The sequence below is a fragment of the Balaenoptera acutorostrata genome, chromosome 16 (genome assembly GCF_949987535.1).
Source record: "Balaenoptera acutorostrata chromosome 16, mBalAcu1.1, whole genome shotgun sequence".
NCBI classification, from domain to species: Eukaryota; Metazoa; Chordata; class Mammalia; order Artiodactyla; family Balaenopteridae; genus Balaenoptera; species Balaenoptera acutorostrata.
The window spans coordinates 1,106,863-1,134,624 of NC_080079.1; the positions used below are offsets into that span (position 1 = coordinate 1,106,863).

General features: G+C 58.1%; 1 protein-coding gene across 5 annotated transcripts in view; it reads left to right on the forward strand.

Moving 5' to 3' along the window:
- The window catches only part of STK32C (serine/threonine kinase 32C), an 85,286-nt gene that overhangs the window by 38,793 nt on the left and 18,731 nt on the right, over positions 1 to 27,762 (forward strand). For all 5 annotated transcript variants that reach the window (XR_009005741.1, XM_007173318.3, XM_057531581.1 and 2 more), the window contains exon 2: positions 11,492 to 11,547. Coding sequence is in view for 3 of the 5 variants with exons in the window: in XM_057531581.1 (XP_057387564.1) it covers positions 11,492 to 11,547 (56 nt within the window). In the remaining 2 variants the exon portion in view is untranslated. The remainder of the gene's footprint in view (positions 1 to 11,491; positions 11,548 to 27,762) is intronic.

The following is a 27,762-nucleotide window of genomic DNA, read 5'->3' on the forward strand; positions in this document are numbered from 1 at the left end:
TCTTGCATCGAGAAAGAATGGGGTTAAGGGCGGTCCTGCTCCCGAGTCCCACCCAGGGCAATCACCTTGAGTAGGAAATGCAGGTATATCCCATGCAGATCTGACTCGGTCGTGAGTCACCTGTTAAATAACACTAATTTTTTTTTACTGAGGTGAAATCCACATAAAATTCGCCATTTTAAAGTGAACAGCTCGGCAGCTGTCGGTGCGTTTCCAGGGCTGTGCAGCCACTGCTCTGTCTAGGTCCAGGACGTTGTCACGGCCCCGGGAGGACACCCGCGTGGTCAGGGTCATGCCCTCTCCCTGGCGGCCGCCGTCCACTTCCGTCTCTGGTTCGCCTGTTCTGGACACTCCGTGGGCGTGAATCCTGCACCGTGGTGTTCGGGGTTGGCTGCTCTCACTCAGCGTATGTCCTCAAGGTTTGTCCGAACCCCGACGGGTGTCAGAGCTGCACCCCTTTTATGGCTGAATAATACCCTGTTGTGTGGACCTCCCACGTCGCCTTTATCCATTACGAGCTGATGGGCACTGGGGTCATCGGGGGCGGGGGGGGTCCTTTCTCCCTCTGTTCCCGCCCTCACTCCGCCTGCTTCCGTGGGCTCCATGTCCACAGTCCTCGGCCGCGTCTGTGTCTGTGGGTCCAGCACCGCCTCGGGGCCCCCATGCGCTTCCTCAACATCCTCTCCTGTTTACTGTCTTATCCCACTGTGGACCCCGCTGGAACTTTCCAGCAGGCCCCCATCCCGGTGTTCCCCTCACTGGGTGTCGCGTGCACCTGTGTGGGGTTGATGCGCTGGAACAGAACAAGCGCCAGGACCCCGGGCCTGCTTCCTTCTTCCCACATCAGGGGCTTCCAGGGCGCTGCAGGTGCGGGGTGGACGGTCCTGCACCTCCGCGTGGATCGGACGGGCTGGGGAAGCCGGGCAGGGAGCTTGTGTGCGACTTTCCCTCCAGAAGCCCTGGGCCCCTTCTGTTTCTGTGTCCTCTCCACGGAGCCTGGACGTGCAGGAAACGCCTGTGTCTACTTCGTCTGGTTCCGCGGTGGCCCGGCTCCAGCCTGAGGTGCAGGGCGAGTGTTGGTCACAGGGGGCAGGGGGGACAGGTGCAGGTTACTTCCCAGGGGGATTGTCTAGGCCTGCCCAGCTGCACATCGGGGCCCTCGGTGTGACGCACGGGCGCCGGGCTGGCCTGCTGGCTCCGGGGAAGCAGTGACCGTGGCTCAGGGTGTGCTCGAGCCCCCTGAGGTCCATGGAAGGGGTGGCAGCCAGTCTGACTGCCGTCCCACCCACAGGGACGACGGAGGGGATGAGGGCCCAACCTGAGCTTCCTGGTGGGATCCAGAGGGACGGTCCAGTGGCAGGGGGTCTGGAAGGAGAAGGGGCCCAGCCAGTCCTCTGGGCGTCCTGGCTCTGGGCCTTGGCCATGTAGGCAGCCCACGGGCGCTGCTGTGATGTGTGGAGCAAACTTGGACGGGGCCTCGTCTCCCCCGCCTCCCTCCCTGTATAATGACGTGCGTCATCCCGCGATTAAAAGGGTGCCACGTGGCCGCCGTGGCCGGGTGAGCCGTGCAGAGGGCAGGGCCTCGCCTCCGGAGTGCGCGGCCCACCCGAGCTGGGTGCCCCGTGTGCGGAGCAGAGCTTGTGCCGCGCCGGCACCTGATGGCGCTGCGTCGGCATGAGCCTCAGCGGACCTGCGCCTTGAGTGACGTGGTCCCCCAGGCGAGGGCTGGGGAGCGGGCACCGGGGACCGACTGGCCAGCAGGGGTTCTGGCTTCCTGAAAGGGGTCCGGGCCGGCCCTGGTGCTGGGCCCTGTCCCACACGCAGCACGCGGGACTTCTCGCTCTGGAAGGGCTCGGCCCCCTCGGGTCGTGGTGCGGGAGCCTGTGTGTGGCGGGGCTGGGGCCTGGGTGGTGTGGTTCTCCTGCGCACGGGACGGGATGGGCCAAGGGGCAGAGATGGGCCGTCTGCCCTCCCCAGGGGGTCAGCCTCGCTGACGCCACGGCCGGTCTTCTGAGCCGGCCGCCTGCTGGCAGCTGCGCTGTCCCAACCCCAGCTGACCTTTCCTTCTCAGGTGGGCCTTTGGTGTGTCTCTCTCCAGCTCAGCAGGCGGGGTCCGGCCGAGGCTGCTGACGGCCAGTCTCCGAGTCTGGTGGCACGAGAAGTGGGACCACTTCCGGGGATGGGGGCGGGGATGGCCCTGACGCAGGAGCTCCTGCCTTGTGACCCCCTCTTTCCCAGCACCGGGGCTTTGCCTGTACTTTTTCTTTCCTGAATTAAACTTAATGCCATTTGTGTTGTGATGTGTGTGGCTCTGGGCCTCGGTGATGTGTGTGCCCCGCCCTGTCCAGAAACAGGAAACCATGGCAATGGTCGAGGCCGCACGGTGGGGCAGGATTAATAGCTTACCAGCCGCCACGTGAAGGCTGATGGATCCGTTAAGGTGGGTGTAAACCTGGCTCCTCCACTGAAGTCAGCTGCCCAGCAGGGGCCCCGTCCCCGACGATCTGAGGTGAGCGTCTTGCAGGGGAGGCTCTGACTTCCTGTGTGCGTCCCCAGACGGTCGCTTACATCCCAGCCCCGACAGAGGGGAGGCTGTGCAGGGCTGGTGCTCCCACCTGGCCAGGGCGTCCCGGGAGGCCTCAGGGGAAGGCGCTCAGGTGGGGGAAGGACGATCTGCCAGCCTGCGGTCTGGGGGCCCCACTTGGAGAAGAGGGGGGTAAAAGCAGCATTTAGTCCAAGCAGTGCTGCAGGTGGCACAGCCCGAAGCCCCAGGGTGTGGGAGCCTTTGGGGGCCTGGAACTCAGTGGATGAGGGGCCCCGCCAGGCCTGGGCACAGGTCAGTTTCTGCACACACAGCCATGCATGCATGTGTGTGTAAATGTGCAAACACAAGTGCACGTGCGCACGCGCATACACACGCACACACACACCTTCTCAGTCAGGCAGCACGTGGCGCCCCTACCCTGGCACCTTGGGCACCCGATTGCTCATGGATCCCTGGAGCCCCCCCTCGCCCCCCCAAAAAACAGAAAACAACAAGCGCTGGTGAGGAGGTGGAGGAACAGCGTAACGGTTCCTCAAAAAAACCTGAATTGCCCTATGATGCAGCAGTTCCTCTTCTGGGTATTTATCCAGAGGAACTGAAAGCAGGTCTCAAAGAGACATTTGCACCCTCACGTTCACAGCAGCTAACACATGGAAGCAGCTCGGTGCCCGGCACGGATGGGGGGATAAACAAACCACGGACTCTCCATGCCGTGGAATAACGTTCAGCCTCGAAAAGGAAGCAAATTCTGACGCACGTTGTGATGTGGATGAGCCCGGAGGACCTTGTGCGCAGTGAAATAAGCCGGACACAAAAGGACGGGTACTGTGGGATTCCACTCACATGAGGGTCCCTACAGCTGTCAAATCCACAGGGACAGAAAGTAGATGGTGGGTGCCAGGCTCTGGGCCTACGTCCCCCTCTTCCTGGCACTGCTGCTTGGTGGCACCCGGGGACCTCGGTGCCCCCTTGCTTCAGTCTCTGGCTGTCAGGTTCCACCCCTTCTTCGGAGGCCCCTCTGCCCTGCCTCTCTGGGGAAGGTGGCAGTGGCTTGGCAGGGCTGTGGTCGGGAGCCCAGAGGCTGCAGACAGGCAGACGGAAGGATGGATGGAAAGATGGGACTTTTGCCAGCCCCTGTGCCGAGCCAAGCGTCTCCCACCAAGTGTTGGCCTCGACTTCTAACCAGGGCCCTTCCCTGTATCCCTACAGATCTGGACCCTCTCCTTATCCCCTCCAGGAGCCAGGCTCCCTGTGTGTGGCCCAGGGCCCCTCTGTGCGCAGCCGGTGCTGCCCCGGGACACAGGGTCTGCTCTGACCATGTGCTCCCGGCCGGGCCCCGCTCTCGGGGGTTGGGGGCTGGGCTGCTGCTGACACAGGCCCCCAGGGAGCTGCTTGTTCCCAGAGGGGCTGCCCTGCTCTGTCCCTCTCCTGGTGGTCTGCGCCCGGGGCCTGATTCTCTCCCTGGCGGATCCATTACTGTGTGCCCAGTATTGGGCCCCAGCAGCAGGGAGGCACACACCCCAAATTCGGGGCTCACGTGTGCTGGAGCCTCCCAGCAGTGCTGAGGAAGGAGGGGCGCCCAGAGTTGGGGGTCAGCGTGCCTGGCACGGGCAGACCCGCCTCGGGGTTCGGGGTTCGGGGCTCGGCTGTTCCCCGGGGCTGTTTCTCCCCCATCCCTGCCCCCAAGTGACACCTGAGCCGGGACGCCTCCTCCCAGCGCCCGGCCCTCGGGGCACTCCTGTCTGTCTGCATGTCTGGACTGGGAGCCCCCGGGCAGGTTCCCTGGCTGGTGCGGGGGCCCCGTGGCCTTGGGGTCCTGGAGGTCTGTCCTGCTGGTGGTGCGGGGGGGCTGGGGGTGAACACCCGGGGACGGTGGGAGACAGCCAGCAGCGGGCCTCAGGCAGCAGCCTGGGGGGAGGCATGGCTGTCCCCGCCCCAGCAGGTGAGGGGCTGTCTGTCCCGGGGAACCTCCCCGCAGGTCCCGGTGGAGCTGGGCCCGGCCGGCCAGAGACGCTTTATTGATCTGGCTGTTGCCATCTCACTAATTTATGAAAGTTTCCGGTGCTGTCTGGGGATGTTGGTATCAAATGCTGGAACACGATTCCAGACGATCTGAGATGGACGGAATCCAGGATAAACAGAGGGAGCACTAAGGGTGTTTTATGGGCGGAAGTTTTTCTGGACGCAGCCGTGGGTGGGGGGGGTCTCCCACAGAACCCCCCGGGCAGGGCCAACACAGCATCTGCAGCCTGCTGGTCTCCGGCCCAGCCACGCAGGGCCCCCTGGGTTCCCAGCCGTCCCTGGGCACCAGAAGCCAGATTGTTCCAGAACCCAGGGCCCCCAGAGGCCTCTGCTGTCTCTTGGCCGCTGCTACATCCTGGCCGGAGTCGGCTTCTCAGAAAGGACGGCGAGGGCGTCGCTCCCGCCCTCAGGCCGGGCGTTGTGCTGGGAAGGGCCTGCGGTGGTGGAAGGTACAGGGCTGCTCTGGGCGCCCCTGACGTGCTGGGGGGACACAGACGGGCAGGAGGCACGGGGCGGGCGGTGCACCCTTCGAGGGGCCTGCAGAGGCTTCCTGGAGAAGGGCCTGAAGGGAGCAGGGTGGCCAGGCCAGAGTGGGTGCAGGTGTGTCTCAGAGGGAGGGAAGGGCCGGCCCCTGCAGGGGAGGGGTGCTGAGAAGCTGCTCCACCCTCCCCTCCCCCACCGAGGGGCGGAGCCAGGACGGATGCCAGGGCCACGGGAGGAGGGCTCAGGCACAGAGGCCTGTCCCCTGTCCACGGGATCTGCTGCTTGTCCTGACTGGGGCAGGACAGTGGAGAGTGGCTGGGGGTGCCTGACGGGTCCCCCCACGCTAGTGGGCAGCGCACGTGATGCTCGGCCGTTGCCAGGTGCCCAGGAACGGCCTCGAGGTTGCCCGCCCCACTTCTCGGGAGTCTAGAGGCCAGGCCGGAGCAAACGCCCTATTCCCCTCTCCCCGAGTTTCACCCTCCCGCCCGGGGTTCTCGAGACGTCCCCGGGGGCCAAGGAAACCCCTGGTCGCAGGGTCCCACGCAGGGTCGAGCCGGCAGGTGGAGAACTCTATCCCTCTCTTCTGTGGTCCCTCACTGGGGTCTGCTGGATGCTCGGGGAACACCCACCCTCGTTGCCTGGTTGTTCTGAGAAGTAAACACGATGATGACCCTGGGGCCTCCCCAGAGGGCCCCCTCCTGGCCTGCTGCTCTCGGCCTGCTGGGTCTCGGTCCCTGCAGGCCTGCGGCCTTGGAGGACAAGTGGTGGTGAGCAGGTCAAGGCCTCGGCGTGTCTCTGAAGTGACCGTCCGCTGACCGGCTCCCCTGTGTGTGCAGGTGTCCGTGTACACAGGAGGGCTGGCCGGGCGCCCCAGGAGTCAGGGTGGGCCTGTGCCGGCCTCTGCAGGCCGGGCGAGAGCTGCACTGTGGCCGTACAGCTCTGCAGGGACAGGGATGATTTTCTTGGAGGGTTTTTCGGGTCATAGGATGTATGACAAAATCCAATCAACTTCTGCATGAATTTCCACAACGTGTGCATTACAGCTTTGCACATAATCCCCACTTTTGGTGTGGGGATCTCTCGAGGGTTGGAATGCTCTTAGGGCGGGCTGGGAAGGGGCAGGCCTGGTCCGGGTTCTGGTCCCAGCCCGGGCCCGGGGCTGCCCTCTGGCCGAGGCTTCTCCGCACGCCGTCTCAGGCCCCGAGACGTTAGGACGTGGGGGTGAGGGGTCGGGAGCAGGGCTGCCACTCCAGGCCTGTGGGGAGCGTCACCCCTGGGCTCCTGCGTCCTGCCCGGTAACCATAGCGATGACTCACGACTCCGCAGTCCATCTGTTTTCACTCTCCAGGGCCCAGCTTCTCTCTTGCCTTCCTCGTTGGGGGCAGCTTTCTGTCTGTTTTAAGAAAAGCCCTGGCTTATGAAAGGACGGCCTTCCGCGCCTGGAATCTGAGCAGGACCCAGTGCTTCCCCATGATGGCTTGTTGGGAGGGGCCCTCTGCCCATGGGGGTGGGCGCCGACCCAAGTGCTGGACCCTGACGGTGGTCAGTGCCAGGGCGTCCCTCTCCTTGGATGGGAAAGAAGGCTGGGCCAGGCGCGCGTGAAGGGCAGATAGTTTTATTTTTAGGGAAAGAGTGTTCAGACATTACCTTGCCTTTTCTCTTGGGATCCTGTGGTCACTGCACAAGAGCCAGCATTTGGCTTTCTCTGCTGCTTCGCTCAGGTGCTCGGGGAGCAGCGGCCCCCTCTTCTCCCTCCACCCCCTTTGCCCGTGAGCCTGTGGCCTGTCCCCTCCCAGCCATTGGCAGGACCGCTGGTGCAGCTGCCCGTGACAGTGCCAGGGCTCCTGTGTCTGGACAGCAAAGGGAGAGCGAGTGGGAAGCCAGGGACGATCTGTTAGCCGCCCTGGAAACAGAGCCATCAGGCTGTTGACTGTGCTTCTGGAAAAGAGCTCCTTGACTTTTCCCTGGGGGTGGTGGTCTCCTGGGGAAGCCCTGAGATTGGATGAGAAACAGCCAATCTGGGAATACGGTGGAAGACTCCTTGGGGGGGCAGAGCTCTGTCTGGGCTCCTGGGTTTGGCGCTGAGACAGGTGGTGAGGAAAGCAGCTCGTGACCACTGGGCTCAGGCCCGTGACCCTGACCCAAGCCAGGGCCCGCCGAGAGGACCTGGGGGGGCTCCCCCAAGGCCGTGGGCAGGGCAGGGGGCTGGTGTTGGCACCTCAACCCTTGTAAAATAGGATGAAAACCTCCCTCCACTCATGCTGTCGGCTGGGTCAAGATGACCTATTTTCATAGCAACGGCTGTGCTTCCGCTGGCCAACTCTGCAAATAAAAGCCTTCCTTGAAGAGTAAACATTCGCAAAACCCTTGTTTTAAAATATTTATCCGCCCCATGCAGACACGTTTCCTTTGTGCAGGGCTTAGGCTCCCGGCAGAGGCGTGTCGGGTCAGAATTACCTTTTCCTTTTCCCCGCGTTATGACCCAGGGGGTGTCGGACACAGGGGAGAGTGTGCTGCCGCGTCCCACAGCAGCGTCAATCATGTTGGAGTCTTGGTGGACCGTTACTCGGTCCCCGGGGCCCCAGCCCCTCCCTGGGTCGCCGACAGCGGGGGTGGGGCTTTGCCTGGCAGTGGCTCTGACCCCTATGCAGTGGCCGGGGAGCTGGGAGGAAAGTGGACGAGCACAGTGTCCCCCGACCCCTCTCTGCCCTGGGACCCCTGCCCCCGTGCACACGCACACGTCCCCGTGTTCCTCGGGGCTCTGGCAGCCCAGCCTCCTCCTCTCGTTGGTGAGATGCGCCCGGATTCAGTGTTGGGGGAACTTGACACACTTTATCAGTGACCCCCGCAGACGTCTGGGTGACGGTGGTGTTTGCAGTGCCACTCTCACTACATCCTACTAATTACAGTATCGCTGTCGGCAAACCCGTCCACCACTGGTTTGACAGATCTCGGTCAGTGGGTTTCCTTTGTTCCTGCCTCCTTCGAAGGCCCAGACAAGAGCCGGAGGCGGGGCTGAAAGCATGGGCACTGGGCCGGGGGGGTGGGGCATTCGTGGGAAGTGCTGGTCCTCCCCGGCGTGCATCCAGAGCGCTGTGTGTGGCCAAAAGCAGGTGTGGGGTGGGGAAGGGGCCCAGAGCAGCAGGGGGTCTCAGGTTCCGCTTGGAGGGCTGTGGGGCGGGGTCTCGGGAGGGGGTGTGAGCCACTGTGTGCAGTGGGCACTGCCAGGCGCTCCCTGCCCCAGCAGGTGGGCGGGGGTAGACTGGGCATGGGCATCAGGGTGGAGCAGTGGTCCTTGGGTCCCCTGAGCAGCCCCCAGTCACTGGAGGGCAGAGTGACCCTGGTTAGCCAGGTGGGCTTGAGGCTCACCTGGAGGGGTCCGGGCTGGCCACGCCTCCGGGCAGGGTCACCGGTGCTGGGGCCGCCACCCTCTGGCATGTTCCTTGCTCGTGGCTTCTGGTCTGATGTCATGTGCACCCTGCCCAGCCCTGGGCCTGCCCGGGGACCCGGCCACACTGCTCTCGAGATGCCTGGCAGCCACGCCTGGGGTCCTGTCCCACCGGCGTCTTCCCTGACCGCCCGCTGCGCTGTCTGCGTCTTGCGGCCGCCCTGCCGGTGTCTTAGGAAGTGGGGATACTTGTGTCAAAAACACAGGGCCGGCACCGAGGGCCGCCCAGCGCAGACCGCAGGCCGGGCTCCCCGCAGCGCTCAGCTGCCCCCGCGGCCTGGCTCGGCGCCCTCAGCCCCCCAGCGTCTCTTGGGAGGAGAGGAGCCATGCGTTCAGCCCCTGTTCAAGCTCCCTCTACAGGGAGGGACGTGGGCTTCCTTGTGCTCTGACCTCTTAATGCAGCTTCGTTCCCATCTTTCCTGTCCTGAAAGAGTGAAAGTCTGGCGTTTGTGCTTTTCTCTAAAAATGGTGATTTTCTTGCTAAGCACCCTGCTAACTCACAGGCCTGGGGCGCCCGTGCTCAGGGCTCTGCTGGGGCCGTGTGTGTGGTGGGGGGGGCCTGGGGCACAGCAAGCTGCCCTGCAGGGAAGGCATAACTTCTGCACCCAGGCCCGCTGGACTGGACCTCCTTCCCTCAAGGCGCTGGGCCGCCGTGCACAGCAGGACGGCCCCCGCAGGCCCTCCGGTGGTTCCTGGGCTGGGCCTGGGACACGGCCCTCGTCCTCAGCTGTGTGGGAGCAACTGAGGCTGCGCTGACCTCGGGCACGTGGGCGTGCGGGCCTCCTGTGCTTCTGAGAAGGGAGGAAGGAGCCCAGGGGCCTCCAGGCGGCAACAGGCCGGGCCTTGGAGGAGACTGGGCGGGGGGGGCGGTCCCTGGGCCCTGAGCCCTGAGCCACCCAGCAGAGCCCGTCTCCCCGCTGCCCACGAGGGCCTCCTCAGACCCCGCGGCCACACGGGTGCCAGTGGCAGAGGCCAGTCCCAGGTTGGCACGGGGACACTGTCCCTACAAGGACTGGGGCCACCCCGCCATCCACCTCTCTGGGAGTGGGAGCTTGTGCCGGGGTTACCTGGTCAGCCCAGCTGTGCTAGTGCAGGTTGACAAGTATGCGGCTTAGAGGGACCCCTGCGGTGTCCACCAGCACGGGGCAGTGTCCTCCTGCCGTGCCGGTCTCGGTGCCTTTGTCACCTCTGGGTGCCAGGCTCCATCCCCAGACGGGAGGGGTGAGCCCCACGGGCGGGTGAAGACGCGCAGCTCCGGAGGAGGTGCTGTGCTGGGGTCTCGTGCTGGGCCCCCTCCTCCCTCACTTCCACCCCACCCCACATGCACATGCACGCGCACACGCGCGCACGCACGCACATGCACACACACACACGCATACACACGCACATGCATACACACGCACACACGTGCGCACATGCACATGCATACGCACACGCACACGCACATGCACACGCACATAGGCACCACTGGAGACCGGCTTTCCTGTACCGTCTGGCGGAGACGTCGGCAGCGACTGCTGCGGGCAGCAGGGCCTCTGGGGTTCCTCTGACAGCCTGAGCAGCCCCAGCGCGCGGGGCAGTCGCAGAGTGTATTTAGGTTTTCCCTGGGGAACGAGGCGGCACTGTAACAAGATAGCAGAAGGGACAAGCCTCTCTGACTGTGTCGGGTGCAGCAGGGAGCACAGAGCCGCGTGGATGGAGGCCACGGTGCCCGAGTATTGGAGCGGCTTCGGGAGGCAAGCTCTGAGCTGGGTGGGCGCTGGGGACAGGGAGGTGGGGGCAGCCTGGGGCGGCCTCTTCACGGACTGTGCCCCCAGGTCTGTGCCCCATGGACCCGTGTGTCTCGGGCCTCCCACACCTGGTCACCACCCCAGACACCTGGCGGGTCACAGACCTGGGGGCGCATGGACCTGGGGGCACAGACCTGGGGGAGACCTGGGGGATAGAGACTGGGGGGCCCAGACCTGGGGGGCACATGGACCTGGGGGCACAGACCTGGGGGGCACAGACTGGGGGACACAGACCTGGGGGGCACAGACCAGGGGGCACAGACCTTGTGGGGCACAGACCTTGCGGGGCACAGAGCTGGGGGGTAGAGACCTGGGGGCACAGACCCGGGGGGTAGAGACCTGGGGGCACAGACCTGGGGGGGGCACACACCTGGGGGGTAGAGACCTGGGGGCACAGACCTGGGGTCCCACAGGCCAGGCTGGCCCGGGCCTGGATAGAGACCCGATCCCCCGAGCAGTATGAGGGGAAACCTGTGTGGACGTCATGAACCCCCGTGGCGTGTGTGCAGAGAGAGCGTCAGGTTGGAAACAGAAGTGGGAGCCCCGGAAAGCTGTCCACGCCCCTTCCCCTACGCGGGGCTTCACGCTGACAGGCTGGTGTGCACTGCGGGAGCGTCCTTCAGCAGGGCTGTGACAGTTAGAAGAGCTGCAGTTTCCCCGGGGTGGGGCTCACTGTCTGATTCTGTGAAGAAAGTCGGTAGAAATAAGGTGTTGAGTGGTTTCGCTCAGGCTGTGGACGGCCCCACTATCCATCCTGGGGCCCTTGCAGGCTCCCCTCAAGCTGGTCCAGAGATGCCCACAGGGCACAGCCCCGCCGAGACTCAGAGGGTGGGCCACTTATTTATGGGTCATTGCTGGTTGGGGGCCGCTTTCACTGGGGGCTGCGGGGTGCCTGGGGCTGAGCTGAGCTGCCCTGTCTGATTGTGTCCCGTCTGTGGGCGGTGCGGCCTGGCCTCACCCCACAGTGAGCCCGGCAAGAGGGGCTGCACGGCCCCCAGGAGCCCCCCTCTGCCTCGGCTCAGGCCTGCCCTGCAGCGCCAGGCCCTGGGGGAGGTGGGCCGCCGAAGGGCTGCAGGGGCGCCCTGCAGTGTGGCAGGCTGCCCGCAGCGTAGGGGCACTCGGGGACTGCTTCAGCCGGGGGGCTCGTGGCAGGCACAGGGCTTTTCTGCCACCTCACCTGGCATCCCTCTGTTCTCTCTGCAGTGAACTTGGACCACTTCCAGATTCTCCGTGCCATTGGGAAGGGCAGCTTCGGCAAGGTAAGGCCAGCGGGCAGGGGGCCAAGGCTGGACAGCGGTGTGAGCGAGGCCGGCCCCAGCTGGGTCTATGGGTGGAGGGTGTGGGTGTGCTTCCTGCCGAGCAGGCCGGTGACGCTGGGGCCGCGGGGTGGACTGTCGGCTGAGCTCCCCGCTGCGAGGGTTTCTTAGCCCAGGTCTTTGGGGGTCTTGTAGCTCAGCCAGGAGCTGAGGGTGCAGATGGCGCGGCCCCTGGGCTCTTCCAGGGCTCAGACCCTGACACCCTCACTCTCCATACCAAGGCCCGTGTTGCAGCAGAACAGCTTTCCTTAGGGACAGAGCCGGCTCGAGGTCTGAGATGGAAGCGTTTTTTTTTTTTTTTTGGCTGTGTTGGGTCTTCGTTTCTGTGCGAGGGCTTTCTCTAGTTGCAGCGAGCGGGGGCCACTCTTCATCGCGGCGCGCGGGCCTCTCACTGTCGCGGCCTCTCTTGTTGCGGAGCACAGGCTCCAGACGCGCAGGCTCAGTAGTTGTGGCTCACGGGCCCAGTTACTCCGCGGCACGCGGGATCCTCCCAGACCAGGGCTCGAACCCGTGTCCCCTGCATTAGCAGGCAGACTCTCAACCACTGCGCCACCAGGGAAGCCCGGGAAGCGTTCTGTATAGAAGCCGCTCGTGGTGTAGCTGATGCCCGGTGTCGGGAGCCACAGTGACGCTCGGACACCATTGCTGCAGCTGGAGCCCAGAGGCCAGGCTTCACCTGTGCCCGCTCCTCCAGGTCAGGCAGGGGCAGGACCCATGGTGGGCGGCCGCGCTGCACTTCTCCAGAGAGACCCCCAGAGCCCATTCTCCACTTGGCTTCAGTTTCTCTCGGCCAGATCCGACTTCCTGATTGTCGCCTTGTCCTGCCTAGAGATGGGGGGTAATTACAACTCAAAGAGGCCTAACGAGCGCTCTGCAAAGGTTAAAATTAGCTCCCGGGACTCTGCCTTGCCAGGCCTGTTGCAGTGAATCACTTCTGAATGGACAGTTTCTTTCCAGCTCAGAGGCCTTGGCAGATGAGGCCTTTGCTCCCCTAGGCCCCGCGCAGCTGTCTGGACGCGGTCTGTGTGAGCCCTGTAAGCCTTTTAAAGGGATTGCTGTGCTGCCGCAGACTACCGGGATATCTGAATGCTGTTAATTATCTCCATCTCATTGTATCACAGTGAGTGCTGCCTTAGGTTACCAGGCCTGGGGTAATTATAGCCGGAGCAAATTAGCCCCTTTGCACAAATCCATTGAAATGCTGTGTGCGTTAGGGAGAGAGTATTTTTAACATCTCTCGGAGTCAGGAGATGACTGAGGGACCTGGGCCTTTTGTTGATTGTGCAAAGATGGTCGATCCAAAGATGAGGTCCTTGGTTGGTGAGCTTGTCAGACGCTGGTGGCGCCTGAGACAGTCTCCGCCACCTGGCTTCTCCCATGGGAGCACCGGCATGTGGGAGGCGAGGGGGGCAGGCAGGGTGGGGCTTAGGGGAAGGTGCCCCCCCCCGGGTGGGGAGGACACCAGCCGAGACTGGGTTTGGGAGGGATGGCTTATCCAGGGAGACATGGGTGTCATCCAGATGACTGGGAGATGGGCCGGGGAGGGAGGCTGGGAACTCTTGTGGCAAAGACTGACTGCAGTGGGCGGTGCATTGCCCTGTCCCCACCCCCACTGCCCCCCAGGCTGGGCCCCCTGCACCCCTGCGAAGGGCTCGTCCTCCCCTCAGGTGCACAGCTGGGCAGCCCGCCCGACCCGCAGTGTCTGCAGACCCCAGGATTCTGGCTCCCCCGACCGTTCTTGGCTCTGAAAATCCAGCTGGCCACAGGGTCCCAGGAATGGGGCTCTTCAGAGTGGGGTGACAGGAGGAGGTGTGGGGTACTGCCAGGGTTTTATCTTCAGACGCAAGTTACGGTGTAATTGGAGGGCTGCTTCCTGCTCCCTAATTAGGCGTCCAGGGGTCTCCGGGCTGCGGTTGCCGGTGCCGGGTGCCGGGTATGTGTCTGGAGTGTGGGCTCTGCTCCTTCGCTGCTCTCGGTGGCTGGTCGGTGACCCCATGAGGAGAGGGAGGATTTGGAGCCGGCTCCAGCGTGCACGGCGGGGCCGCGTGTGCACCTATTTACACGTGGCCTTATTTCAGAGGATGTGCACCGGCTCAGCCGTGCCCGGACGCCCAGTGAAGACTGGCTTCACGAACTGCTGGGGAGCCCCTCTTGGCCAAGTGGGTGTGAACGTTCAGCGGCCCACCGACGCCCCCCCCACACCCCCATGCACGGAGGGCACAGTGGTTGGTGTGTGTGACGTGACCCGTCTGCCCCCAGTGAGGTGGCCATTTACCTCGTGGTTGCTCCACCCTTCAGGGCAGTGGCTCCTGGAGATACATTATCCAGATTTGCTGTATCTGGTCCTTGTATCATACAAGACTGGATATTGTGTTTGGTTTTGTTTCCAATTTTTTATGGTGGTAAATTACACAGCACACGAAAGGTACCACCTGAACCATGTTTAACCGCACAGCTCAGTGGCATTAAGTACATCCCCACCGTTGTGCGGCCGTCGCGCCGCCATCTCCAGCCTGTGACACTGGAATCCTGCCCCCAGTCAACAACCCCCAGCCCCTCCCAAGTCCCCAGTTCTCGGAGAAATCGTATTCGAGGGTAGAGAGCTTTGTTCTCCAAGGCAGAGCGGAAGCTGGCGGCGGTCCGGCCCAGCAGCCACGAGTGGGGAGAACACACCCCCACTAGCCTGGGGGTGGACGGGGCTCTGTCCTTGGGCCTTCTGGGGCGTCGTGGCCACCTGACCCCACGAGGAGGCTGGGACCGTCCTCAGAGCAGAGAGGCCGGGCCGAGTGACGCTGCTGACAGGACACTTCCCGCCCACCCCCTGGCCTGAGATGGCCCAGGGCGGCCCTCTGATTGGCTGGTGTGACCACGTGCTCCTGCCCTGCCCCACTCACTGTAGGCGGGGCATGGGCTACAGGGATCCACAGCCGTTGGTTAGAAGCAGAAGGTGGGCAGGGGCCCCAGGGCGCTGCAGTTGGTCCCTGTGAGCTGGGCAGTCCCTACTTTGACCTCGCTGCCCCTGCCTGCCCAGAGCATTGGCTGGCGTAGCTGGGTCTTTTCCCAGCAGAAGCAGCGGCTGGTGGGGGTCGAAGACAGGGTTCATTCACAGGGGTGCGTGGAGTGGGGAGCCCGGTGGGGGGGCTTCGGGCTCAGACCTTTGCCTTTGGGGGCCCTTCCCAGCCAGCCTCTCCTCCTCCCCTTTCCCTTCCTCCCCCTCCCTGACCCCGCTCCCTGCCCCCTTCTCTACTTCCCAGCCTGGCCTGGCCTATTTCCCTCCCTGCCCCAGGCCCGAGGCTGCGCTGGGGAAACTCAGACCAGCCCCTGGGTCAGTGTTGGGGACACCAGCCCCGTGGACCAAGCTGTAGGTCCCAGACCGCCACCTCTGCCACCTCCAGCGCACAGCCCGCCTACCCGCTGGGGCTGGCCTGTGGGGTCCTGCCTGCCTCTGCCCCGTGTTCCGGGTCTGGCTCATTAAGAACCAAACTCCCAGAGGCCTGTTCCTCTGGAATTGCTCATGGCTTAGTCTCTGCTCAGTTCATGAGCACCAGGGCGGTTCCAGCCACAGGACTGAAGGGTCCCATGGTCGGGGGGGCCCTCATAAGCATCCTGTGTTGGGGCGTCTCCTGCCCCACCCCAAGGCAGGCCCTCCTTGCTGCCCTAGAAACTTCCTTGAAAGGAGCCCACCCTCAGGGTGAGGCAAGGCTGGCACTGTTACACCCACAAAGGCCGCCCTCAAATTTCTTCTTCCACACGCGCCCCGCCCCCTCCTTCCAGCTGTGGGTCCACCGGGGTTGAGGCCCCACCCCGCCCCGTTCGCAGCCCCTGCTCCCCTTCAATCCTTGGCTCTGAGAAGCCCCCAGCCCTGGGCCCTGAGCTGACATGGACACAGCTCTCATGAAGCTCAGCGGCCCCTCGGCGCGCAGTGAGTGCCCAGCGGGGCCTGGAGCAGAGTCCTGGGCTTCCCCGGGGCCACGTGGGGACTGTGCACGGGGAATGGGCCCCCCTGGGAGGAGGGCAGGGCCACCTCCCCGCCTTGACTCCTCCAGCTGTGGCCTCACCGCCTGGCCTGGGGCCCAACCGGTGAGCTGGGGCACCCTTGCTTTGCCCTTTCCTGGGGCCACCCTGGGGTGTGCGTCCCCCTCCTGGGCACCCGTCTCCCCGGCTGCAGCCCAGGTGAGCCTGACGTGTGGCTGCCCTCTGGGCCCCTCTGCTCGGGGCTGCCCTGCCCTCCACGTGCATGGCCTCGGGTCCCTGGCGCCCGGGACTTACGGGGCCCCTGCTGGGGAGGGGGCCTGGGGAGCAAGGCTCTGCCTCCTTGTCTGGGGCCGTCGAAGGAACTGGAAGGTCCCAGGCAGTCCTTCAGGCTCCCCCGGCCTCCAGCTGCCCAGCCTGGGGCCTGTACTTAGCGGCTCCTGGGAATCAGAGTGCTTTTCAGGTGTGATGGGCATGAGCTCCCCGCCTCAGCTTGGGTCTCCCTAAGTTCTGTCCAGCTGGACAATATGGCTGCAGTTTATTCCAAGGCAGATCGTTTCGATGGAATAATTAAGACTTGGAGAAAATCGGCCTATTTTTCTGTGGGTGTCGGTGATGGCCTAGCCCTCAAGCGCCGCCACCCACCCACCCCACCCCCGTACCCCCCCGCGTGTGTGTGTGTGTGTGTGTGCACGCGTGCGTGCAGTGGGGCCTCCCCGCCAGCACTGCCAGCCAGGTTTGATTTGCATCCAGGAAACTGAATTCCAGCTCCGTGCTGCACTATCACAGGATTACTGCGGGGCCTGTTGATGGGCGTTTGCTCCGAGCCCCCGACCCTCGTGGTCAGTGGTGTTTGCAGCCCAGTGCAGGGTCGCAGCCCCCAGGGCCCCTCTGGGACAGGCTCTGTCAAGGGGGCTTGCACGTGTGCACAGCGTGGCGGCAGCTTCCGGGACCACGCTGACCCCTGGGGCTAGGCCCCGCTCTGCTGTGTAAGTGGGCAGTGTCCCTTGGCCCTTCTCTGGCCACGCCGCTCCTCCCGAAAGCCTGGACTCTCCCTAGGGCTCTGGTTACCTGAGGACACGGAAGGTGTGTTTCTACTTTTAGAGCGAACGCCTGTGGCTTCCCCACCTTTTTCCCGGCGGTGGGGCGGTGGGCTAGAGGTAAGAATCAGATATCCCGTCTCTCCAGATGGAACTTGCCCAGGAGCTGCTCTAAGGACACCTGTGCCTCCTCGCTGCCCGCCCACCCTCCCCCATCTTCCCTCTCCTCCCCCTCCCCTTCGCTTCCCCCTCCCTCCCCCTCCCTCCTTCCTTTCCTGCCAGCCTGGCCTCCCTCCTCCTCTGGCCCCCAGGCCCCGTGCATCCTCCCTGGGTTCCCGGGAGGCCGTCGCGTCTGCCCGTGTCCACCCGGAGCTTTGTCTCACACTGGCCTTCGTTTACAACGATCGTTACTACTTTTACACTCAGAACAAAGAAAATACTCTGTTTTGGAAAAGAACTTCACTCCCTCTGGAATTTAACATTTTTCAGTCGGCAAGCTCGGCTGCTCTGTCTATCCGTCCATCTGTCTGTCCTCAGGGGGCACCGCTGCCTGTCCTTTGCCTTCTGCGGCCTCTGCCCTGACTCAGGGACTCCGTTTTGGTCTAACCCCCAAGCCTTCAGCGCGTCAGCGGCTGCCCGGCTCACGATCCTCCAAGACGTCCGCTGCTCTCGTGTATTTATTTTTCCAATTGAGCTTTCAAATAAATTTCGTCAAGATCAAAAATAAGCTCATTGAAATTTGAGTAGGAATTGCATTTTAGGATTAAATGGGAGGGAAGTTGGTATCTTACCCCCCCGGGGATCCTTCACATTTTGTCATGTTTAGTATATATTGTTCTTACAGTTGTTTTATGTTCAGCTGTTATGTATTATCTTTTCTGTTACTGTGAATATGTTTTATTTTCCAACTTTATTTCCAGTTTATTGGAAACGGTGGCTTCTGTCCCCCGGCCTGCTGCACTCCCCTCCACCCGCATTGCCCTCTGCCTGCCCTCAGCTGCTGAGGGCAGGGGCGGTGCTGGGTGCGGGATGTGGGTGGTCCCAGGTGTGGGCGGAGGGTGGTGGCCTGGCTTTGCCAGCTTGTGGATGATCCCTGCCAGGAATAGTGAGGCCCCCTCCTGCCTTAACCGGGGGTGTTTGGGGCTAAATGTGCTCCGAGCTGAGGGTGATGTGCTCCCGTGATGCTGTCCGTGGGGCAGAGGTGGGTCTCCACTCTCGACTGGGGTCTGCAGAGCCCCCTAACAGTGGGCAGCCGGCCAGACCGGGCAGCATCAGGAAGTGAGTGTCGAGACATCTGATGGGCACAGCCCTGCAGGAGGAAAGGCTGGCTCCTGGGAGTGGGGCGGGGCATCCCTTGGCAAGTCCCAGAGGCCCTGGCCCTGGATGCGGAGCTCTGCACAGTGGGCGGGACTTGGCGTTTGAGCAGGGGCGTCCAGGGCTCCGTCCTGCATTCCAGCCCCTCTGGCTCCCGGCATCTTTTCTTGACTCTGGGTGGGGTCCTGCCCTCACTGGCCAGGCCTCCTCTCACCCACTGCTCTGCATACCCCACACCCCACGGCGCCCCTTTTTCCTCTCTCTGCATCTGCACAAAGGCTGGGCTGGAACTGACACAGGGGCTGCTTCTGGGGTGCCTGCCGCAGTCAATGTTGGGGTAGGAGGGCCTGGCCACCCTCTGCCCTCCCCCAGCCCAGGCCTGTCAGGAGGCCGTGGCTTCTGAGTCAGGACACTCGCTGTGAATGAAATAGGGCAGGGATGGGGGCTATTCTCCAGCTGTGAGGCCCAGGGACCCTTTTCTGGTCACCTGGGCCCAACCTGGGGGTGAGATGCTCATCCCTGGCCTCTTGCTCCTGCAGAAGGAGGGCTGGTTGGGTGATTATTTGGGGAGGGAAGGAAAGCACCAACCTCAGGGGATGAAGTGGCCAGAGCCCAGGCCCATGGCTTTGTGTTTCTCCAGTTTGCGGGGAAAGAAGTAAGATGATCCCAGCCATCCGAGGAGTCTCCTGCCCCCAGACCCTCGGGTGGACCTGGGGGATGGGGTGGGTGGGAGAGCAAGAGAGTGGTTGCAGGGAGGACACGTACAGTCCTGGGGGCCCTCGGCCTTGCCTCTTTCCCTGGACCCTGTTCTCAGGGTACCCCAGTGATGCCACCTTGCCCAGCCTCCCCCCACTGCCATCTGAGTGAGAAGCCTTTGCTTGCGATTGCTATGGCAACACCTCGGCGGGTGGCACACGATCCGCCCTCCTGAGCGCTGCTGTGACATCCTGCTGAGTTAACCCAGGAGGAGCTGCCTGGGGTTCCGTGCATCCCTTACGGCGGAAACGCTGTGGGGAGAGGGCAGCTGTGGCCGAGAGCGTGGAGGTGTCGGGTTCTGGGATTCGAACCTGGCTGTCGACAGCCACCGCCGGGGCTGCTGGAGACAGCTTTGCCTGCAGCCCGTCCTCAGCCCTGTGATCTCTGGTATTTACACGGGCGGCGAGTGCTGCGCTCTGGCCCTTGCCAGGTCAGCTCCCTGACCAGGCTCGAAGCCCCTTCTCCTGAGATGTCCAGGCGCCGATCTGGACTCTGGATCTCAGAAACCTGTGCCTGCGTGCTGTGCCCCGGACGTTCGGCCCAGGCTCCACGTTCCCATCACACCCTCGACTGCGACCACATGGGTGGTCTCGGGGGGCCATGGGCAGCATCGTTGAAGGCAAGCCGGCCTGCCGCCCACCCCCTCTGCCCGCCCCTGCCCACTGCCCACGCAGGGCAGGGCCAGTCCATGGCTGCAGCCCAAGCAGATGTCATGGATTTGTCTGCATTTTCAGAAAGCCCCGCCCCCAGACCTTCGAGCAATGGTGTTTCTTGACTCCATTAGTTGGGACATACATTGGCTTGATATTAACTTTTTTAAAAAATTAGAGTAAAATACACATAACATAAAATTTACCACCTTTACCACTTTTAAGCATACAGTTCAGTGGCATTAGGTACATTCACATTGGTGTACAACCATCATCATCATCATCTCGGGAACTTTCTCATCACCCCAAACAGAAACTCTGTCCCCATTAAACACTAACTCCCTACCCCCTCCCTGAGCCCCTGGTAACCTCAAATCTGCTTTTCTGTCTCTATGAATCTGGCTAATCTATGTATCTTACATAAGTGGAATCACACATTTTCACTGGCTTAACTCATTTAGCTTGATGTCCTCAAGGTTCATCCATGTTGTAACCTGTGTCAGAATCTCCTTCCTTTAGAGGCCGAATAGCATTCTATTACGTGGATGGACCACATTTTGCTTCTCTGCTCATCCATTGATGGACACTTGGATTCTTTCCACCTTTAGGTGAGTGTGAATCAGGCTGCTGTGAACCCGGGTGTACGAACATCTGCTTGGGTCCCTGCTTTCAATTCTCCTGGGTGCATACCCAGCGGTGGAATTGCTTGATCATATCACAAGCGGTGCCTTGTGATATTTTAATAGTAGAGCTTTAATTTCTGTTTAGATCTCTGTTTATTGGCCTATTCAGGATTTCAGCTTCTTTTATGCTCAATTTGGATAATTTTCTACGTTGCTCGGTTTTGTTCAGGTTTCTATTGTTTTCTCTAGCTGTGACTGTGAGAACGGGGGTAGGGGTGATGCCCTCGGTTGGGATAGGGTCTTCTCCGCCGAGGCTCAGATGCAGGCGCCGGGTCTGGAGAACGTTTTCCTGGACTGAGTTGACAATCTGTCCCCGTGGGACCAAAGGCCCAGGTCAGCCTGCCTGAGACCCCAGGGGGGCAGAGGCCTGGGTGTGCAATTAATGTTATGTTTTTACTTTGCTTTCATTTTTTAGAGATTACCTTTTATGTTAAATTTAATGATTATGTAAGATACTTGCATGATGTCAGGTTAAAATCTATAAGACAAAATATAGCCTCGGCTGCTGTTCCTTCTGTCCTGTTTCCGCCTTCCTCCTATGAATATCCCTTTTTTTTTTTTGACATCTTTATTGGAGTATAATTGCTTTACAATGGTGTGTTAGTTTCTGCTTTATAACAAAGTGAATCAGCTATACATATACATATGTCCCCATATCTCTTCCCTCTTGCGTCTCCCTCCCTCCCTGAATATCCCTTTTGAAAAAGCTTGGTTTATATTTCCATTGGTTTATTTTTACTATATTCACATGACCTGCTTCTTAAATGCCCAGTAGCCTGCTGTTCACACGCTCTCTACACTTTGCTTTTGACTTGACGGTGTTTCTGGAAGTCATGCTCTTCGTTCAGAACCACCCCAGCCCCTGCCCTTTGTAGCCGCACAACCGCCACGGGGTGGGCGTGCTGACGAGCTCCCACGGCTGCAGCAACACAAACGCGTCACCTGACAGTCGTGGAGTCAGAAGTCTAAGACGGGTCAGCCCTGGGCTAGAGTCACAGTGGGGCAGGGTGGGGCCCTCCTGCAGGTTCGGGGGAGCACCCGTGTCCCGCCTTTTCCAGCTTCCGGAGGCGCCACGTTCCCGGGCTTGTGGCCCTGCGTTCCTGAGAGCTCTGCTCCTTTGTCACCTCTTCTCTGACCTCCCCCCCCGCCACCTCCTCTGTCCCTTCGAAGGGCCCGGTGGTTACTCTGGGCCCACCTGGATCATCCAGAGAACCCCTACATCTCAACATCCTTCACGTACCCCCATCGGCAGGGTCCCTTAGCCACATGAGGTGTCACGTTCGCAGGGTCCAGGGGTTGGGACATGGGCATGTAGGCACCCGTTGTCCTGCGACCACATGTGTTCCTGGTGAGCGTTAGGCTGCTTCCTAGCTTTGCGACCACAGGCGGGGCCGCGGGTATCATGCCTCACGCATGACCCAGCGCGTCTTCTGGTTGGTTCCTAGAAGCGGGCTGCGTGGGATGCAGGATGGATGCACGTGTGATGCTCCCAGACACGCCAGCCATCCGTGGGGCTCGCGCGCCCCTGGGCCCCTGCCCGGGGCTGCTGCCAGGGCTGGGCCTCCACCAGCCCGACAGGCGAGAAATGGCATCTTGCATTTCTTTTATGACAAGCAAGGTTGAGCATCTTTTTAAAATGTTAGAAGACCATTTTCACATCCTTTGCCCCTTTTTCTTTTGGGCTGATGGTCTTTTTTATTTTTAAAGCCTCATTATATATTAGTGATATTAACCTTTTATTTCTAAATGAGTTGCAAATATTTTCCCAGTTTATTATTTGTCTTTCAACTTTGTTTATGTGGGTTTTTTCCACGTAAAAATTTTTACTTGTATGTAGTCGTGTTTGTCAGTCTTCTTCCTTGTTGCTTTCAGATTTGGGGCCACAGGGAGGCGTCCCCCCTTCTAGCTATAGAGGACCCCATCCTGTTTCCTTCATCATGTCTGTGTTTCCTTAATCATGTTAAACCTATTATGCATTTGGAATTTATTCTGGCTTATAGTGTCACGAATGGATCACATTACATCTTTTCTTTATCTAGCTGTTCAGTTATCCCAATGCCATTTTTTCGTAAAAAGTCTATTTTCTCCATAAATTTGAGACGCCGCCTTTGTTATGTACTAAGTATCCTTATGAAGCTGGGTCTGTTTCTGGATTTTCTCTCCTGCCCCTTGGCCTGCCTGCCTGTCCCGCTGTAGGACCGCACGTTATCACAGAAGGTTTATATAACACGCTCTAATACCTGATGGGGCTCACGTCCCTGCTTTGCTCTTCTTTTAAAGTTTTCTTCTTGGTTATTTTTATTTGATTGTCTTTCCCTATGAATTATGTGACCCACTTGTCAGCTCCAGGAAAAAAAAAATCTGCCAAACATGTAAACAGCATTCAATTAAAATGAAAATTACCCCGCCATTTGTCACCAACTATTCCAGGCCTTGGAGGCACCGCTGCGGCCAGTGGCATGTCACACGGAAAGCCCGGGGCTGCCCTGGTGCCCTGGGATCTGCAGACTTTATTCCTTTTCACGCTTAGATCTAATTCCATTTCCTCTTTGTCTGTTTGAAGTCGATTATGGGAGGGCGCAGCTCAGAAGCCGAGACCAATTTCGTTTGAGGAAATGGTTTCATGGGACCAATGCTCACAGCCTTGGAGGCTGCTCGTAAAACGCCAGAGGCTTTCCGGCCCTTCCTGCGACCGCGCTGCTCTGTGTGAGCCGCGGCCGGGGCCCCTCTGCACCCGACCCCAGCGCTTTAAAGGGCCGCTGATTGGAGCCCCTCCCGTCGGGGCCTCTGCGGAGCCCGCAGGGGCCGGGCCCGCTCAGCCTCTTCCAGCTGGGCCGCTGGGGGCCTAAAGCCCTTTTCAGCTGCCCCACCAGAGAGCGTTCGGGTGCCACTGACACTAAGGGGAAGCCCAGCACCGGCTCAAACAAATGTGAGTGTGCCCGGCGGCCGTGGGCCTCCGGGGGCTGGTCTCGGCCGCCTGGGGCCGCGCTGGTGCCCGCCGGCCTGGGTGGGCCAGGCTGGTGAAGGAGCTCAGGGCGTGGGCTGCACTGGGGCCGCTTGGACTGGGGGGAGGGAGGGTGCCTGGGGGAGGCCAGTGGGAGCCGGGCGGGCCAGTGCCCGCAGGCCTGGTCACGGACACTGGGAGGAAGCAGGATGTTCTCGCGGCCGTGACAAAGCAGCACGACGGGGCGGCCTCCGACGACAGAGACGTGTTCTCCCACGGTCTGGAATGGAGGTGCCCGCGGGCTGGTCTCTCCTGGGGCTGGAGGGGAGGCCGGTTTCCCCTCTCCTCCCCTAGGGTTTTCAGCCGGCCCTGAGAATTAAAGTGACGTAAGGCAGAGGAACAGGAGAAAAGCATCCACATTTAATGTAAGTTCACGTTAAAAAGCATACACATTGTTTAACATAAGTTTTGGGTGACGCCGGAGCCCTCGTAAGGAAATGAAGACCCAGAGAAGAGGCAAAACCTGAATGTTTCTGTGCTGGGTCGGACAAAGCGGCGACGTGGAAAGGTAACTAGAGTCCGTGGGAGGCCGAAGGAGGAGAAAAAATGCTTCAGCAAGGCCTGCTTGCGCAGAATTCTCTCGGCCTGGACTTCCCGTCCTGAGGATAAGATCATCCACGCGGGGTGATTCCCTGGTTGCAGAGAGAAAGGGGGGGGCAGGTGCCCTCTTGCCCTGCTGCTTTGTGAGGGTTGTTGGCTGGAGGCGATCGTGGCCAGAGTGCACCTTTCAGGGTGTGTCCCACCACCCTGATTCCCCCCAACACCCCCCGTTGGGAAGAGTCACAGCTGTGAACTGCTCCATGTCTCAGTGAACCAGTTTCTCAGTCCTGAGAACAGCTCGGTTTAGTTAAGCAGTCGTGTCTCATTTTAGGAGGCGGTGTTGGAGGGCCTTCCCGCCGAAGTGAGGCCTTTGCGTGGTCTGAGCAATCAGCGTTTAATGGGAGGTACTTCTGTGGAAACAAAGGAAAAGCCAAGTGTCCAGCCGGGTCTGAGTCCAGAGGGTGGTCAGCTGGGGGCACTTCCAGGAGGGTGGTCTCTGTGCCTCCCTGGATGGGGGGGCAAGGGCAGATGGTGGCAGTTCCGCTGCTTTTCCTGGGCCGCAGTTGGCACGTGGCCATGGCGTCGGGTGAGCTCTGAGCAGCCCCCAGCCAGCACCATGGAGATGGTCCACGTGTAACCTGTGTGATTTCTCTGAAGTTTCTCAGCTTGTAGGGGAAGCTTTCATTTTTCGTGATTCCAGGTCAGAAGGGTAGGAGAGAAATTGGAAATGTTAATTGCTGACAAAGAGACATGGCCGTTCGACACCCCACAGGGTGTGCTGTGCTTTTACTGAAACAGAGTTCTCTCCCTACAATCACCCCCCCTTCTTAATAGAGATAATTGAAGATTAATTTGTTTGCAAAATCAGTCTGGTTTCATTAAACTTGGCCTGATTATTGATATCAGTGCAGCAAGAGTAGATTGAACATGTAGGTCTTTTAAGTCTGCTTTGCTGGAACTTATATAAGGAATTCCAGATTAGACTTTTAAAAGCCTCTCGAGGCTAAGAAGCCAAGCCAGCAACTTGTCACCAGACTGTACCTTCAGTACCCATGAATTTGGGTGCATTCCTCTCTTCTTGATGTCCCCAAAACATCCTGAGGTCCCTGGACCTGCTAAGAAGTGACCTTTACTCACTTGTAAGGTCATGAGCCCCGTAAGCCAGGCACTAGGCCATATTCATGGGGCTTTACAAGCATTGCTCCATAAGGTCGACCTTAGTCTGTGGTCAAACCTGATTCGAGTGTCTGGTATTTTCGCTGTAAACATCTTTGTCCCAAGCAGTTTCCCTGCCTATCTAATTGGCTGTAAAAGATAAAATAACTGGTTGACAGTTTGGTTTGACAGTTGGATTTCAATGCCGTAAAAGCCAGATTGCAAACTACACTTGAAAATAACGTGTCAGTCGGCAAATTCTTCGTGGGCACAGCCATCCCTCCCACCCATCAAAACCAGAAGTTTCCCAAACTACAGCAAATATAAAAGAGGTGGCTAGTAATTCACAACAGTCTTGGAGAGCATTAATTATCAATTCTGTAGCTAATTTAGATACAATGTCTCACGCCATCTTTCCCAAATGTATCAGGCAATGTTGGAAGTTGGCAGAAAAAGAAGACTCAGGCTCCTCCTATTCCCTAGAAAGAAATGGTTACGTGATTCCTGATGAGTATACATTTCTTGAAAATGGTGAAACCTTTTTGCTGTTTGATGATGGAGAACATGATGTAGACAGAATTTTGGTATTCGGCACAGAATCTGGCAGAGATGATTTGGAGAAATACAGGGGCTGAGCGTGTGATGGAAAGTTTCCGTGTAGCCCAGATGTGTACTGCTAGTTATGTACATTCCATATATCGATACAAAACAGTAGCCTCCCTTGTCTGTTCATTTTACTTCCAGGGAAATCCAGAGAGAAAGCAGATTTTTTTATATCATAAAGAATTTACATCCAACATTAAATCTTGAATCCTTAATGGTTGGTCGACTTTTAAGAAAGGAAGTTTCATTGCTTTTTCTAAGCTATACCCAAATACAACTATAACCATCAATCTACACACATGTTAAATGTATTCAGATATTTTTTGCATTTTTATTTTTTACAATAAAATCCTTAAAATTTTTTGCTATTAATTTTCATGTTTCATTAAGTCTTTTTAAATGTCTCTCTTTGTTTTATTTTTATTATTTTATCTTTTATGGCAAAATCGTATTATGGCCAATTAGTTGTCTCTGCTTGCAGCAAAGATTCTTAGGGTGAAAATACCTAGAACCACTTGATCCCATGTACCTCGTTTTAAAATATGATATTCCAGCGGAAGTCTGGTAACGTAACCAATGTTTTAAATTAAATCCTGTTACAAGGAGAACATATTCTATTGACCCTATATGTAAATAACTATATTGTCATGAAAACAGGACATTTAATAAGAGTTTCTGAATTTTGGAGGGATCAGGTTGGGAGAAAAGATAAATGTCTCAATTCTGTTTACAAAGGTATAATTTTTCAGATTGCCGTAAGCTAATGGCTTAAAGAGAAAGAGAAAAATAATTTCTTAAGCCTGGAAAACAAAACATTAAAAAACTAACAATGCTTCAAACAGAAAGTCATAAAAATGATAATCATCTTCATGAGTTCATTTAGTCCCATGTAATTAATTCTTGTTTTCCTTGATCTTGGATTAGTAGTTTTATGAACCCATCAGTTTTTCCACTAGATTTTAGAAAGGCTCATCTGATTCAGTGGTATGGTTTTAGTTACCAGAAACCTGTATTCCAGGGTCCTTGTCAGAGTTCTTTCCATGAACTTTTTAAAGATGAAGCACTTTTGTCTGAAGTTCATTGTAAAAGCTTTCAGGAAAGCATCAGAGTAAAACAGTAACTATCTGTAAATGACTAAAGATTGAAAAATAGCCATGGTCGAAGATCTGATGAGTTTATTGCAAAAATGATGCAATTGACATGGAAATTTGGTTATTTCTGTGGCATACAGTATTTTAAGATAATAATTGGAATTATGACTGATTATATAGAGATTGAGGACATTGAAAAATTTCTAACCATTTTGTGTAACTTTGGAAACACTTATATATAAGTAACATATACCCATACAAATATAATCTAGAGAAGATTTATCACCAGTTTTAATTTGACAATATTTCCCATGTAATTTAACATATCAAATATGCCTAATTAGTTTAATATCTCTATTTTTATAAGGTAAGATAATAAATCTTTTGAGATTCTCCAGGGGCCCTCTTGAAAATCCCAAACTTAGTTCAAGGTCGAAAAGACTTTATTTTGAATTTGATTTTGGGAAGTTTGTAAAAAATGTCAAAAAGTTGAAAACACGATTAAATAAGATTGCAGGTCACTATGAAACAATATTTAGCCGTTGAACCTAAGTGACAAAGGTTTTTTTTTTACATCTTTATTGGAGTATGATTGCTTTACAATGTTGTGTTAATTTCTGAAGTGACAAAGATTTTGAAGGCAAATATAGGAAGTCACATACTTGAGGAAAAAGAAAATTTAGTTCTTTTGATATTGAGAAGAGTCAGTTTTTCTAAGTAATCAAAGACCTGATAAAGGCAACACGAAGCACAGGAAATTGTTTGGTTAAGACACAGAATCTTTGTTTTCTAGGCAGATTACTCAAAAGGTAAAGAAAAACCTTTTATGACCTCTTTTTTATGAATACACTCTTTGTTCATCCTATGGGAAGATTAAATTAAAAAGAAGACACAGAATGTCATGTCTAGTCCTAGGACTAGAAAAATAAGCACTTGTATAAATTAAGTATCTCTAAAACTCTCAGAAATACAGAAACTAATCCAAATGTTTTTCAAGTTCATGTGATCTGGGATAATCTTTGGTAAATAAAAGTTGAGTCTTTAAATGGCTACCTATTTTAATGTGACTCTAAACCAGTGAGCCTTTTCATGGCTTAAAACCAATCAGCCTTTCGTGAGTTAACCATGGACACAGAGGCGTCCCCGAAGAGGGCACAAAAATACAGCCCTCACCAAGATCCAGAGCTTCTCCCAAGGTCAGCCCAGAAGAGCAAAGACCGCCGTGTCACAGGTGGTCACAAATAACTCAGCCTCTCCTGAGCCGAGCGCCCTCTGAGCTGTGCTGCTGGACAGGCTACGCGGAGATGTCGCAGCACAGACAAGGCGGTCTGGGGGGAGCTGGCAAAGGCC